The following is a 15,677-nucleotide window of genomic DNA, read 5'->3' as shown; positions in this document are numbered from 1 at the left end:
TTACTACAATTTCTTATAACAATAACTCAACAATTAAATTGTTAAAATATTCAAACCTACGGGGAAGAAGCAAACGTATTGATATGTAATTGTACTTTTACCCCTTGAGAAATCTTCACAAAGAAAAACTATTGATCTAGTTAGAGTAAAGATCAAGTCGCTCACATATTCAGCAAAGCTTTGGAAAAACACTTATTCTTGAAGTTGGAAGAGTTCACCAAAGCTTTGAAAAAACACTTATTGTAGAAGTTGAGAAGTTGCTTCGAATCAAGACTTTTAAGTTCATATATTAAGAGGTTGATATAGTACACCATAATGTACTATACCGTAAGTTGCAGTCTTTCATTTTGTCTATCTTCATTTTCATATTGTTAATAGGTAAACTTGTTGGTTCATTAGAAAGTTTACCGTTTTGTAATGTGCCTATTTAAAAGGATATACCATTCTAATATATATATATATATATATATAAAGCATGTTGAACAACATAATAAATTGGTGTAACAGGCTATACAACCAAAAGAAAATAGTAAATTAATTAATTAATCAATTAAAACTATAAAATGTCAAGCTCTGAAATTTAAAGACAAATCCTAGACAGCTAAAAATGTGTGAATTTAAAATTATAATCTCGTAACGAGAAGAAAAACAAAAGCTTACAAGCACACGAGTGCAAGCTACAACAGGAAAATACTCACTAACCTATATTTATAACTGAATTTTTTTATCACCTTTTAAAGTAATAAATAACTCGAACAAAAAGAGTAAGCAATGACCGAATTCACATATTCCTTCAGCCAAAGATAAACATAAGTCACCATCATTTAGTCTTCATCGTCAGAGTTGTCAAATGTTTTCTTTTGAGACTTTGGAGCATCAACAGGGATTTCCTTGAAGTGCGCCCCGTAAAGCTTGGACTCCTATAATGGATAGGAAAATTATAATTTTAACAATCAACCAAAATCAAATGTTTATCCTAGCTTTATCATAGAAAAAATATGAACTGGTGCACGGACATAAAAGGAGAAGAAAATAGACCTTTTTCTTTACATGTGTGCCAAATTTCAGGAGGGCATCGGGTACAATTTGCCCTGCTTCCCTCAAAACATTCACCAGCTCCCCAGCAAGTCCCTGAAATATTTCAATTCTTAATTGATACCAGGGTGAAAAACACAAAAGCACCAATTAATACTATAACCTAGGAGGATATGACGTTGTTGGTTAGTAATACCTTATTCTGCTGTGTGAAGAATGTATGGGCAACACCTTTCTTACCAGCTCGTCCAGTCCGCCCAATTCTATGAACATAATCTTCTGTAGTGAGAGGAAAACTATAGTTTATCACTACTTCAACATCTGGAATATCCAATCCCCGTGCAGCCACATCAGTAGCAACCTGTTCACTGAATTATGTCAGATAATTGGCCATATAAAAAAGGTATCAGTAGCATGTCCCGTTCAATAGACATAAAGCTAGTTTCGTTAGAAGCATTACCCACTAAAGGTATTAGCAGGAGCCTTTACAATAATATTAAAGTTCAAAAAAGATTGACATAATAACTTCTTTTAATCTGAACATTTTTCGTTGAGGACTAAATTAAAAAGTGGGTTTCATCCACAAGTCAGGAGTGTAAAAATACTAAAACTAGAGCTTTGAAAGGGATAAGAAACAAGTAAAGAAGAATTTGTATAAAAACATTTTCCAGAGATAGCAAGTGCAGAAAAACATATTGCAAAAATATGAAGTTAAATTGATGAGAAGAAAACAACCATTATCCAATATAGCCACAATATCATAGAGGAAACAGTCAAACATTGTTGTCATAGCAAATCATAAATTTCATTTAACTTATGAGTTGTCATACTGATACAAAAATTATCACTAATAATAAAAGTGTAAAACAAGTACCAGCAAAGGACAGGTTCCCTTCTTGAACAATGAGAGTGCCTTTGTGCGATCATGTTGAGCTTTGTCCCCGTGTATTGAAACAGCCTTCCAACCCCTGAAAATGGTATTTAACACATCCTAAGTAAGCACTAGATATTTTAACCACGAAATTATCATAAAATGTGAGATGACATACCCTTCTTGAAGCATATTTTCAACTCGTTTGGCTTCATTTTTGTACAAAACAAAGACCAATACTCGATTGCTGAGAGAAAAAGATACAATATCTTAGCAACACGTAGCAAAATAAAACTTGTAATTTTTTTTGCAGAATATACCTCTGAGATTTGTGGTACTTTTCCAGTAAAGCAACCAGGCGCCTATCCCGAGCCCGGTCATCCAAGACCTATGAATGTAGAAGGATTCAATATTAACTAAAACCATAAAAATGTATGATATATAGATTTGATCAAATTCACACCTCAACTATCTGCATGACATCATGATTGGCAGCCAAGTCTTCTGAACCTACAACAACCTATCACAAGTTTAAGCATTTCTTCGTCCAAAATATTGTATGAAAAATAGTTGAAATCTTTTTTTGAAAAAGATACATACTTTTACAGGATTGGGATCCATAAACTCCTGAGCCAAATGATGAACTGCCAAAGGCCATGTAGCACTGAACATAACCATTTGACGATCTGCAAACAAGTATAATTTTTTTATTGAGACAAAAATAATGTGGAAAAGACTGAGCAAACAAAATATCTGTTTAAGCTTCTTGGAGAATCAGTCATGTAGATCAGTTTTGACAAATCTAAGCCAGACATTAAAAACTCTAGGACAAATAAATTAATGACCAGTAATAGGGGTAACAACTGATAAAAATGCATCATACCAGAAGATGTCTGACCCAGAATAGAGCGAACTATTTGCTCAAAACCCATATCAAGCATCCGATCTGCTTCATCAAGTACCTGGAACAACAAATAAATGAAAATGTTTGGAAAAGTCTCACCATATTTTGCTTATAAACAAGCATCTACTTCTAGTTCACATATTTAAAGCCAAAGAAAAGTCAGCCAAGAAGCAAATTGTATGGTAATTGAAAATTCAATATATGTACAACAAAGAGACTCAAACTGACCTTCCCACCAATGAATGTAGTTAAAAAAATATAAGATGGGTATAACAACTTGTTTACACGGTATAAAGTGCATTAAAAAATAAGAGGGAAATTAACAACAGAATTCTGCTTGACAATTTACAGCTTACCACAAAAGATACTTCTTTGAGGCAACAGACACCCATTTCAATTAGATCCTGGATACGACCCGGAGTTCCAATGACAATGTCCTGGATGGAAAAAAGTGGTATTAGATATCCGTATGATGTTAATGAAAAAAGGACAAAATATCACTCAACATGTAAATGAACAAGCATTTAAATTCAACTGCCATTTGAGTACAAACCATTCAAAGCAACAGAAGAATTTTATAACTTACAATGCCAGATTTTAGAGAGGAGATTTGTGGGCCTTTGGAGGTTCCACCATACAAACAGATTGATTCCACACCACAAGAACTACCAGCATCACACATGACATCTGATATCTATAAACAATTAAAGAAAACTATTAGATATTATCATTCAGTAAATCAGTAATACTATCCAATATTCGTGGATGTGAAAAAGTAAGATAAAGTCGCTGTATTTTATAAGAGGAAAAAGAAACATTGGGCGGGGGGGTTGAGGTGACTGTAAAACTCACATAACTGTAGGAACCTAAAAATATTATTCTAAATAAATAGCATCAATCAATTTCCTGTTTAGACACATAGTGTTCTGATGGAGATACATATAAGCTATAAAGTGTCACGTAACACTAATATTTAACATATCACACCATTTAATTAATCAATAACAGCACGGTGATAAATTGACTGTAACCCATTGTTTCACATGTTCGAGTATACACATAAAACAATAAGGCAAGTAGAGAGTAGCAACTAAAAAATTCACGCTACAGAGCCCTTTAATTGGAATTTGAAATCCAATTAAACCTTTATTTTCAGTAACTTGAGAGAGAGATTCAAATTCTCTCATTTCAAAGGAAGTAATATAGAACTCTATTTTCAATCTGCAACTGACAAGTGCAAAACACACATGAAATTATTAAAACATCAAGTTTAAATTAAAATTAAACATATCCAAACTTCATACTTGTTGTGCTAGCTCTCTAGTAGGAGAGAGCACGAGGCAGAGAGGGTTCCGCCCCCTGGAACCTTTACCCTTCCGCTTTCCCAAAACATGCATAATCGCCGGTATCCCAAACGCCAACGTTTTCCCTGAAAGCAAAACCACCAAAATCAGAACCAATTTCAAGTCACGCGAAACACACATATACACAACAACAACGCACCTGATCCAGTGGCAGCGATTCCAATCAAATCACGACGGTCCAATAAGAAAGGCCACGCCCGCGATTGAATCGGAGAAGGCTTCTCGAAACCCTTGCAGCACTCCAGCACATTCTCTGGAAGTCCAGAATCCAAAAAGTTTTTCAACGCCGCGTACTTCGCATCTCCGGCATTCTTGCCTGTAACAACCACAGACCTGTCCGCCACCGTTTCATCGCGATTAGCGCCGTTGTCGTTGTTCCCGTCACCGTTGGTTTCCTCTGCATTCTCTTTGGAGTCGTGGTGCTTCTTCTTTTTCTTCTTCTTCGATTCGGTGCCGTTTTGATGGTCGAGTTCGTCGAGCTTTCGTTTAGGGCTGTTTTCGCTTTCATGCTGCTTGTCTTTGTTCTTATTCTTCTTTTTCTTCTTCTTCTTCTCGGAATCGAGCTCGGGGCTGTAGGGGACTTCTTCGGCGACTGGTTCGCTGACTAAAACGGCGTCGTTTCTCCGACCCATGTTTGGAGATTGTGGAAGGTTGTAGGAGAAGGGAAGTTAACAACGCCGCGAAACAGCGAAACAGCGAAAACCAGTGCCAAAAACTGCTTGAGGTGCAAGCACGAAGATTTATAATTTTTAGGGTTTTGACTTTTGACTTTGTGGGTTGGGATTGATATCATATATCACAATTCATAATAATTATCTTAATTAATATGATAATCATTTATAATTAATTATATATAAAAAAATTATATCCATGAAGTATGTGTTTGAATGCATGTGCTATTTTAATCTTGTTAAAGATTACTCTGAGTTTTACTTGGTTGATTGTATAAAATATTTATTTAAAAACTTTAAAGAAAATAATATTTGTTTATGAGGATTTTTTTTTAAACCATGAAACACACGAAAAAAGAAAAGTTTTATCTATATCTATATATATATATAAAAAATTTCTCCTTACAACTGTTTTTTTCTACATAAATTTATTTCAATTTTATTTTTACCAATATTTTATTTTATTAATTTTTTTTAGTTATTTATCATTTTATTGTTGTCTTGGACATTTTTTTTTATATTTATTTTTATTTTTTCAATTCTATTATCTAAAAATAAAATGCACTTCCTTCAAAACTTCACACTCCCCTTCTTAATCTCATTTATCTTTTTCCACTCTTTTAATAATCAATTATACTCTTAATCAATCAAAATAAATCTCTAACAATATACTATTGCATTCATTTTTTTTATATATATTATAAGGTAAATTCCTACAAAACCTATAATATGCATCCAAAAAAATTTTAATTTCCATTTATTTCATGAAAAAAATACATTTAAAAACACAAATTTGAAATAGAATTAAAAAAATGATAAAAAAATTGTATACTATGTATTATAGTTATTTTTAATAAACAAAAAATACACATATGGTAGTGATAAAAATAAAAAATGTAAATGTACAATAATGATAAAAATAAAAATAAATGTTAATACACATGTTAATATTTAAAACATACAAATACACATAAGTTTATGATGAATTAAAATATTACAATATGAATTTATAGTTTATTTTAATAAATACAAATACACATATGATAATGATAAAACTAAAAAAATACGGATACAAAATAATGATATAAATAAAAAAATATGGATAAATAATAATAATAATAAAAATAAAATAATAGTAAAAATAAAAAATATAGATGGACACTAAAAATATAAATAAAAAATTGGATACATAATATTAATAAAAAAATAAAAATACACATTAATAATAAAAATAAAAGATGTGGATACGTAGGCACATTAGCGCATGTGTCCCCTCTTTAACTGCTCCCAATTCTTTTCATATTTTATATCTTTATATCAATATTTAGTTTATTTCAGTAGTATGGGTATTCCATCATTTCCTATAAAAAAAATTTGAATAATAAAAAGAAGGCCAAAGAAAGAGAAGCATCCTTCTTACTCTTAGTAGGAATGTTTTATTTTAATTGAAAAAACGTCTCTTTTGTAAATGCTCAACCAATACAAAATGATGCGTGTTGAGGTCGTTGGCCATGGAGAGGGAAAGAGGTTTCGTTGACTGAGGTTAAAGCCAATATAGTGTGTTATACTTTTGGTTGTTTCTTCTACTTTTGAATTTAATGTTGTTTCTCCCTCCCTCTCTCTTTGGGCACTGTAAGAGGACTCTTGCTCCTGAATTAAAGATTTCATTATTATTTATTAGCAAAAGCTTTTACTTTTGTAAAAGCCTCTACTTTGCCATATAACCCTCAAATATTATTTCATAATTCAGATTTATGGAGTATTTGATCTGTCTTCGTGTAACTGTATATAATTTTGATAACTTAAAATAGAGAATTAGCAAAGGTTGGCCACGCCGAATTGAAAATTTTCTCGGGACTCTGTTTTGCCTTTTTATGACCTGTTTGTTTTTGTCATTTGCAATCAGGTCATTTGTAATCCGAAAATGGCTATTTTCCCATTCTAAGATTGTGAAGTAATTAAGTTTATATGTATCATATTAACACTATGTATATAAATGATATAAATAAAAAATGCGGATATATAGACATGTTAATGTATGTGTGGTATATATAAAGGGGATTTCCCATTATAACTATTTTTAATGTAGACAAATTTATTTCTAATTTGTCCTTATTAATATTTTATTTTGGATATTTCAATCATTTTATTTTTATTTTTTAAGTATTTACACATAACTAATTATTATTGAAAACTAGTTTTTATTTTATTTTTAATACTAATATACTGTCATTTCGTACAAAAGTAATTATCAATATCAATATATAATCTATACATATATATATATATATATAAAAAGAGGATTCTTCTTTATAATCGTTTTTTGTTGTACATAATTTTTTTCCCGATTCTATCCTTATTTAATATATATCATTTTATTAGTACAATTGAGTATTTTGTCATTTCATAATTTTATAAGATTAAATTAGATATAATATATAAATATCTGCATTTTTTATTTTTATTATTGTTATATTTATATTTTTTTGTAAATAAAAAATAAGATAGAAACATTTTCTCTCATCAGCTATGAGTTTCAACATACAATTTTAATAATTATAATTAGTTATCATACAAAATATATTAAACAAATACAAATTTATAACATAATGAACATAATTTTGATTTGTTACTAATGTAAAACTAAAACAAATGAATATAATAATATAAAGAAAAAGAAGAAGATTAAGATGTGAAACTTCTGTAACAAACCCTAAGAAAATATATATTTTCTAATCCCTTTCCTTATGGTTTACATTCATTTTCTTATGTTTCTTTTTCTTTTTATTTTTTATTCTCTTTTAGTCTCTTTTTATCACACTTCTCTCAAAGTTTTGTTTTATAGTGTGCTTTGAATTGAAAGGTGTTTTTCAAACCACCTTTCAATTCAAAGTTTTATTTAACTCATTCATTTCAAATAAATGTAGTGCGCGTCTCTCAAATAGTTTCTTTCAAATTTAATGTTAACTTTTTTGTTTGTTTTAGTTTTAAGTAATTATAAAATGACAAAATAAACAAAATAAAATAATAAGAAAACAGTTATATCTCTCCTATTCTCTGGCCTATTCGGAACACATTCATCTTACCAGTTGACACCCACATCAACAATGACATCAAGATAACTTTGTACCTGTGCAAAAATCTGAATGATTTGTATTTAAGTAGCAACTTGGGATATTATACTTATTTTTTGTTTCTCTATCTTCTTCTTATATTGATTGATCAGAATGAGGAGCATTAACAATTAAACAATCATAATTTCTACATGTAGTTACCTGCTACGTGCTACTTTTTACTTGTTACATGTTAGGGTGCTACCTACTACTTGCTACCTGTTACCTGTTACGTGATATTTGTTACCTGATATCTGATATCTGCTGATGTTACCTGATATCTGATATCTGCTGATGTTACCTGATATCTGATATCTGCTGATGTTACCTGATATCTGATATCTGCTGATGTTACCTGCTATTAGGTATCAGCTACTTGCTACCTGCTACCTCTTACCTGCTATCTGTTACATGCTACTTGCTACTTGTTACCTACTACCTGATATCTGTTATCTACTACCTGCTACCTTTTGCCTTTTACCTATAATCTATTACCTGCTACCTGCTACTTGCTACCTACATCCATCTTTCCAGTCAACACCCACACCAACAATGACTTCAAGATAACTTTGTACCCCTACAAAATTCTGAATGATTTGTATTTAACAGTTTGAGATATTTTGCTTCTCTATATTCTACCTATATTGATTGATCATAATGAGGAACATTGACAATTAAACAATCATAATTTATACAACTTGTATTGTTGCTTGCTACCTGCTACTGCTACTTGTTATTGTTACCTGTTACCTGTTACATGCTACATGCTGCCAACTATCAGCTATCAGCTACCTCCTACCTACTACCTATTACATGTTACCTGTTATATGCTACCTATTATTTATTAGCTGTTATCTACTAACTGTTACCTATTATCTACTATTTGCTACCTGTTATTTGCTATCTACTATCTGTTGCCTACTATTTACAACCTACTACATGCTATATGCTATTTGCTATCTATTATCTGCTACCTACTATTATCTGCTACCTATTACTTGCTTGGTACCTGTTGCCTGCTACCTGTTACTTGGAATGTGTTACCCGCTGCTTGTTACTTGCTACCTACTACCTACTACTTGCTACATGCTACTTGCTACCTGCTACCTGCTACCTGCTACTTGTTACATGCTACCAGTTACCTGTTGTCTGCTACTTAAAACGTGTTATCTGCTACTTGCTACCTGTTATTTGTTACTTGTTACTTGTTTCCTATTACTTGTTACCTAATACTTGTTACTTGCTACATGTTATTTGCTACATGTTACCCGCTACCTTTTATCTACTACCTGTTATCTGCTTCCTGTTACTTGTTACCTGTTACCTAATACTTGTCACCTATTACTTGTTACTTGTTACCTGCTACCGGTTACTTGTTACCTATTATCTGCTACCTTTTACTTGCTACTTATTACTCGTTATTTGTTAGTTGTTACCTGTTACCTGTTACGTGTTATCTATTACATGTTACCTGCTACCTATTATTGTTAATTGCTACATATTACCTGCTACATGCTATGTTACACTATGTTACATGTTTAATAAATTGTTTCACGTTTAAATAATTTTTTTCGTTCCACGTTTGACAAACTATTATACATTTAAAATTTAAAATTGATAACTACTTTTTATGAATTGACAGTATATTAATATTAAAAATAAAATAAAAAAATGTTTTCAATTAATGATAAGAAAAATTAGTTATTTAGTAAATACTTAAAAAAATAGAAAATAATTGAAATATCCAAAATAAAACAATAAAATAAAATATTAATAACTTTATGTACATAAAAACAATTATAATGAGAAATTACCTTTATATATAGGCATTATCTAAATTATTTTCTAATTTAGAAAAAATATGTGAGAACACAAAAAGAAACACTAGAAAAAAAAATCCAAAATGACAAAGGATACAATTTTTCAACAACTAAAACCCCTAAATGCTATGATAAAATTAAATTATTTTGAGTAAAAATATATACCCACCATTACCAATATGACTATAAAAAAAATTCAGTAAATGCACACAATGCATATAAATGCACACAATGCACACAAAATAGTTATTGTTGGAAACAATATTACTTTCGCTTTTACCTCCAATAGACAATGTAATCATTAAAAATCTATACTTGTTACAATTCTAGGTAGCACAAACAAAATCATTTTCCATGTGTTCTTCTCATGTTTTTTTGAAAAAAAAATTGAAAAAGAAAATTACTGAAAGAAGAAAGGTTTACACGTGTCAAAAGCGGATGCTCTCTCATTCAACTTCTCTCAAAGGTGGACACGTGTCAAAAGCGAATGCTCTTTTATTTAGTTGAGATCAAATTCAAAAATCGACCCAATTCCTCTTCTCCCCAATGTTTTCCTCTGTTGCCAAAATTAGGGTTTTGTATTAGGGTTTCAGATTTCTTCTATTGGCACTGCCTTCCATTTTCCATTTGCAGGTTCGTATTGTTGCTTTGTGTTTTCTTTTGCTCGCACTGTATTTGGTCTTTCGTTTCTAGTTTTCTTTTGCTTCTTGTTTTGTTCTGCTAACACTGCATTCTATTTTGCATTATATTTGAAATGTGCATTTGATCTCTCTATTTTGTTCCAGTTTTCTTCCTCATATGGCTTTGAGAAGGTATTTCTCTTTTCGTTTATTTTCTTCTGCATATGGCTTTCATTCTATTCATCACATTTCATTCTCACTTTACTTTGGGCTTGTAGTTTTTTGCATTTGATATAAGAAAAGCTATTATGTTCATCTCATTTTGTTTCCAGTTTTGCGCATTGGATCCGACTTTGAGAAGGTAATTTTGTTTCTATTTGTTTATTATTTTTTTAATTTATTATTATCATTATTTTTTTAATTTATTATTATTATTATTATTCCACCTAAGTGGTTACTCTTCAGATATTTATAGTTTGTTTCGAATTCCATAGTCATTAATTAAGTGCAATGATGATTTCTCATTGCTATCTTCATTCTGATTGTACATGCACTCTGCACATCTCATTGATATCTTCTTTCTGATGGTACATCTCATTTAAACCTATTCTTTTCCTTTGAAGAGTTTTTTGTTTTGCATTCTAATCCCTAATTATTTTGTTCTTTTGGAGCGTTCTATTATGGCAAACTACGTCCACACATCTTGCCTTTGTTCACAAGGAAGGCCATGCAACCAAATAGGTTTGTTTGTATTTCCTTTTTTAATTTTTTTCGATGCATATTTTTGTCCTTTATCTTTTCATTAAGTTCTCTACATGCTAATATATTTTGCTTCTCAATAGTTTGTTTCTTGGGTTTTGCTTGATTTTATTTGTCCTGTTTTGTATTTTTTCACTGTGCACACTTGTCATACATTTTGTGGTATTTTATCTATACTTCCCTGCATGTTAATATGTTTATCTTCTCAATAGTCTATTTCTTGGGTTTTGCCTGATTTTACTTTTCCTATTTTGTATTTTTCCACAATGCACACTTCTTATACATTTTGTGGTATTTTATCTACAGTTCTCATCTTAATATGTTTCCTTTCTCAATAGTCTATTTTTTGGGTTTTGTCTGATTTTACTTTTCCTGTTTTGTATTTTTCCACTGTGCACACTTCTCATACATTTTGTGGTATTTTATCTACACTTCTCTGCATGTTAATATCTTTTCCTTCTCAATAGTATGTTTCTTGGGTTTTGCCATATTTTATTTTTGTTGTTCTGTATTTTTTCAATGTGCACACTTCTCATTCATTTTTTGGTGTTTTTTTTTCACACTTCTCTGCATGTTAATATTTTTTCCTTCTCAATAGTCTATTTATTTGGTTTTGGCTGATTTTATTTTTTCTGATTTTTGGGTTTTTCTGTTTTAGTACCAACTTTTCCGAATTTGGATGACACTATTCATGATGGAATCTAAGGGAAAGTTCCACCCAATGCACATCTTAGACGTGATATGCTTTCTTTTATTTCTTTTTAATTTCATATTACTGTTAATGAAGATGTAACATGTTTTTTGTTTTTGTAAAGGATCATGCTTTAGTTGATCAGGCCTTTGCCATAGAGTTTGGCAATGAACTTTGTCATACTTGATTTTTGGTGGATGACGATAACAATAGACACATTGTTAAGTGCAATATGGATTTGGTTCGGCTTGAGCTGTCTGGAGGGTGGTCGATATACAAGAATTTTATGGCCTTCGCGGAAATCACGATGTATATTTTTATTATGTAGGAAATAGCTGTTTTAAGTTTATTGTGTTTAAGGGAAAATCAAATTATGCATTTGTATACAAATTTTATGAACGTATCCATAATCGTGACCCACTCATTCATGGTCCGTATGTTCATTTTACTATCATACTATCACGCTATCAGTGCAATTCAAACCACCTGATAAATTTTCTTTTCATAATATCTTTACTTTATATTACTTCATTCAATTATTTATACACGTGTTTGTTTGCAGGATCTTCTTATTGCATTTGCCAGCTACATTCGGGAAAGCAGTTTAAAGTATACTCACCTGCATGGACCTAAAAGTGAAGTAAAGTGCAAAATTCTCATAAGGACACCTTCCAAACCTTCTGTTAAATTTAGTTATGGATGGAGAGAGTTTTGTCAGATCCATGCACTTCGTGAAGGTGATAAGTTGATATTTGAGGCTAATAGTGATGTATCCCCGATGGAGTTGTTAGCACTTTAAAACAATGTAATTTTTAATGTAATTTGCCAAGCACATCTTTTTTGTGAATTTAATGTTTTGCTTATTTTAAACAATGTTCTGCTTATTTTAATAGTACAAGTTTAGTTTTGTTTTCTTATATTATGTGTTTCATTTTAAATATTACGTTACAAGTTTCACATACATATTAATTTAAAAGTATTTTAAGGACTTATTGTTACAAATTAAAATTAATATAATATACATATAAAATTAATATAATATACATAATAATTTAAAAGTATTTTTAGAACTTACGGTTACAAATTAAAATTAATATAGTGTATATTTTTAAGAATACTTTAACGTATAAATTATTGAAATTATTTAATTATCTTCTGATTATTTGTTATATTAAGTAGGACATTATAATATTTATACAAATGTTATATTAAGTAGGATATTAAGTAATTTAGTATTTATATTTATTAAGTAATTTATGATTTATATTTGTTTAGAAATTTGAATAATTTACAAAATCTATTTATTTGAGTAGAATGTCAATATAATGTGGACTTAAAAAAAAATGTACTGCAGCTTAAAGTTTGAATGCCTATATATAACAATGTAGGAAATGTAACCTAAGTATAAAGTATAATTCTAAATGCACGTTATAGGGTGTTGTCTAAAATTAATAATTCCATACCAAAAATGTGTGTTGTAGGCAATATGTATTCAGAGCATTCAACCAAGGTTCACAATTCAAGAAGATCAATTCCCTAGATTAAAAAATGTGCTTTCATATTACCTGAATGGTGTTCCAATTGGTTTGACCAAATTTTGTTGACAATGTTGAAATAAGCAAGTTTTTGAATGATGTTAACAAAAATGTTTGCTGCAATTTAAACTCACACTCATAAAAAAATTGAAAGTGAATTATGGAAATTCATGTGGCACCAAATAGAAACTTCATTATGGAAAGTATCACAAAAACAACACTAACTTTGACTTGATTTATAACATTGTTTGAATGGGGTTTGTATTATGACAGCAATGCACATTGATGAATGTTTTATGCAATAATGTATAAAGTTGAAGAAGCCATCCCAAATGTGTCAAAAGTATGTGCAGAATTATTGTTTCCTGCAATTGAATCCTACGCTTAAAAAAATTTGTTCTATAGTTATATGAAGTTCATAATTGCATTCAGAAATCTATATCATAGGGTGTTGTAGGCAAGATATGTTTACAACAGTCAACCCAGTCTTCCAATTCAAAGTTCAGTTTCAATTGAAAGGTGCTCCAATTGTTCTGATTAATGAAAAGTGAATGTACAATAAGAGCTTATATAAACACATAATATAATACAAAATGATGTTGCCTATGAAGTGAACATGTTGCCAGAACTATCAATACAAAAAGAAAACTGATTGCATTTTGGCTGCATTTATAACATTGTTTATGCTTTTATGAGAGCAGTGCACATTAATCAATGTTTGCACATCTGTATATAATGCAACCTGATGTTTTGCATGAAGTAAACCAATTGTCAAAGCTGCAAATCCTATGAAGTTTTGAGTGATAGAGCAAAAGGTCTGGTTTGGGCTTTCCCCAACGTTGTCGAAATTGACTGGTAAATAAAAAGTGGATTATGGGAAGTATCACAAAAACTGCACTAATTTTGTCTGGATTCGTAACATTGTTTGAATGAGGTTTAGGACAGCAGTGCACGTTAATCAATATTTTATGCAATAGTCTAAAAAGTATGTGCAAAATTGTTTTACTATATAACAAACTTATTGTAGGCAATGTGATGTAGCTATGAATTGTGTGCTCTAAAAAAGTTGTGTGTTTGGTTTACCTTAATTGTGTTAAAAGTTGGTTGGCACATTCAAAGTTCAATATGGAAAGCGTAAGAAGAAGTGGATTTGAAGGTGTGCTCTATAGGTAGGCAATGTAGACACTATTTAAATGAACTTCAGTATTGTGCTCTCTCAGTAAAACTTTTTTCTCTATACATTATGTCTATATTGAAATTAGATCAAACAATCAATGTTTTAGATGACGTCAATTCAACAGAAGAGTCATGGAATGTGGTTGTTGGAGTCTTACGGTTATGGTGTGTGCAAGATTTCACCAAACAAAAAATCCCTTTTTCACTGGAGATGGTGCTACTGGATGAACAAGTAAGTTTTTCATAAAACTCTAACTTCTGATACACATATGTTTTATATGTGTTGCTTTTGAACATGATTTGATATGGGTTTTTTCAGGGAGTACGAATCCATGCATTCGTGAGGAGGACACTTATATATAAATTCCAGAGTCAGATATGTAAAGGTCATGTGTATTCCATCCAATCGTTTAGTGCGACATCCAATTTAGGATCTTACAGAACAACCAAACATGCTTATAAGATTAACTTTCAATATGGAACGAAGGTATGTTTAATGGCTATTGAAGTGGTACTACAAACTAAACCACATTACACAACTCTTTCACTACTTTTTGCTCCAGGCTTTGAATGTTTATGAAGAGATCATATCATCAGTTGTTTATGAAAATAGTGGTTTCTTCTTTCTATATGGTTATTGTGGAACTATAAAAACTTTTATGTGGAGAACGTTGTCTGTTGCAGTTAGATGTATAGGAAAGATTGTTTTGAATGTAGCATCAAGCGAAATCGCTTATTTACTGTTGTCTGGAGCGAAGACAACACATTATAGATTTTGCATTTCTATTCTAATAAATGAAGAATCAACTTGCATTATACCTCAAGGAAGCCATCATGCTAGACTTTTGATTGAAACGAAATTGATTATTTGGGATGAAGCACCGATGATGAATCAAATGTGTTTTGAAGCCTTTGACAGAACTTTGAGAGATGTTATGAGAACAGTTAATGAAGGAAATAGTAAAAAACCTTTCAATGGAAGATTGTGGTTTTAGGAGGTGATTTCGGATAAATATTGCCAGTTGTAAAAAAAAGGATCAAGATATGATGTTGTGAAGTCAACAATCAACTCTTCTCATTTGTGGCTAAGTTGTCGAGTCTTAAAACTTTCTCAGAAC

General features: G+C 30.7%; 1 protein-coding gene across 1 annotated transcript; it reads right to left on the bottom strand.

Moving 5' to 3' along the window:
• Positions 1 to 511: 511 nt before the first annotated feature.
• On the bottom strand, positions 512 to 4,961 carry LOC137811196 (DEAD-box ATP-dependent RNA helicase 5). The gene is made up of 13 exons (XM_068612833.1): positions 4,314 to 4,961; positions 4,115 to 4,239; positions 3,397 to 3,504; positions 3,167 to 3,247; positions 2,790 to 2,868; positions 2,507 to 2,592; positions 2,370 to 2,426; positions 2,227 to 2,294; positions 2,085 to 2,153; positions 1,910 to 2,003; positions 1,232 to 1,396; positions 1,039 to 1,131; positions 512 to 920 (listed from the first exon to the last, which is right to left on the bottom strand). Exons 1-13 carry the CDS (start codon positions 4,804 to 4,806, stop codon positions 825 to 827), a joined length of 1,614 nt encoding a protein of 537 aa, XP_068468934.1. The 5' UTR covers positions 4,807 to 4,961; the 3' UTR covers positions 512 to 824.
• Positions 4,962 to 15,677: the final 10,716 nt, after the last annotated feature.

Source organism: Phaseolus vulgaris, chromosome 2 (genome assembly GCF_000499845.2).
Source record: "Phaseolus vulgaris cultivar G19833 chromosome 2, P. vulgaris v2.0, whole genome shotgun sequence".
NCBI lineage: Eukaryota > Viridiplantae > Streptophyta > Magnoliopsida > Fabales > Fabaceae > Phaseolus > Phaseolus vulgaris.
This window is presented reverse-complemented; position numbering and strand designations above follow the sequence as displayed.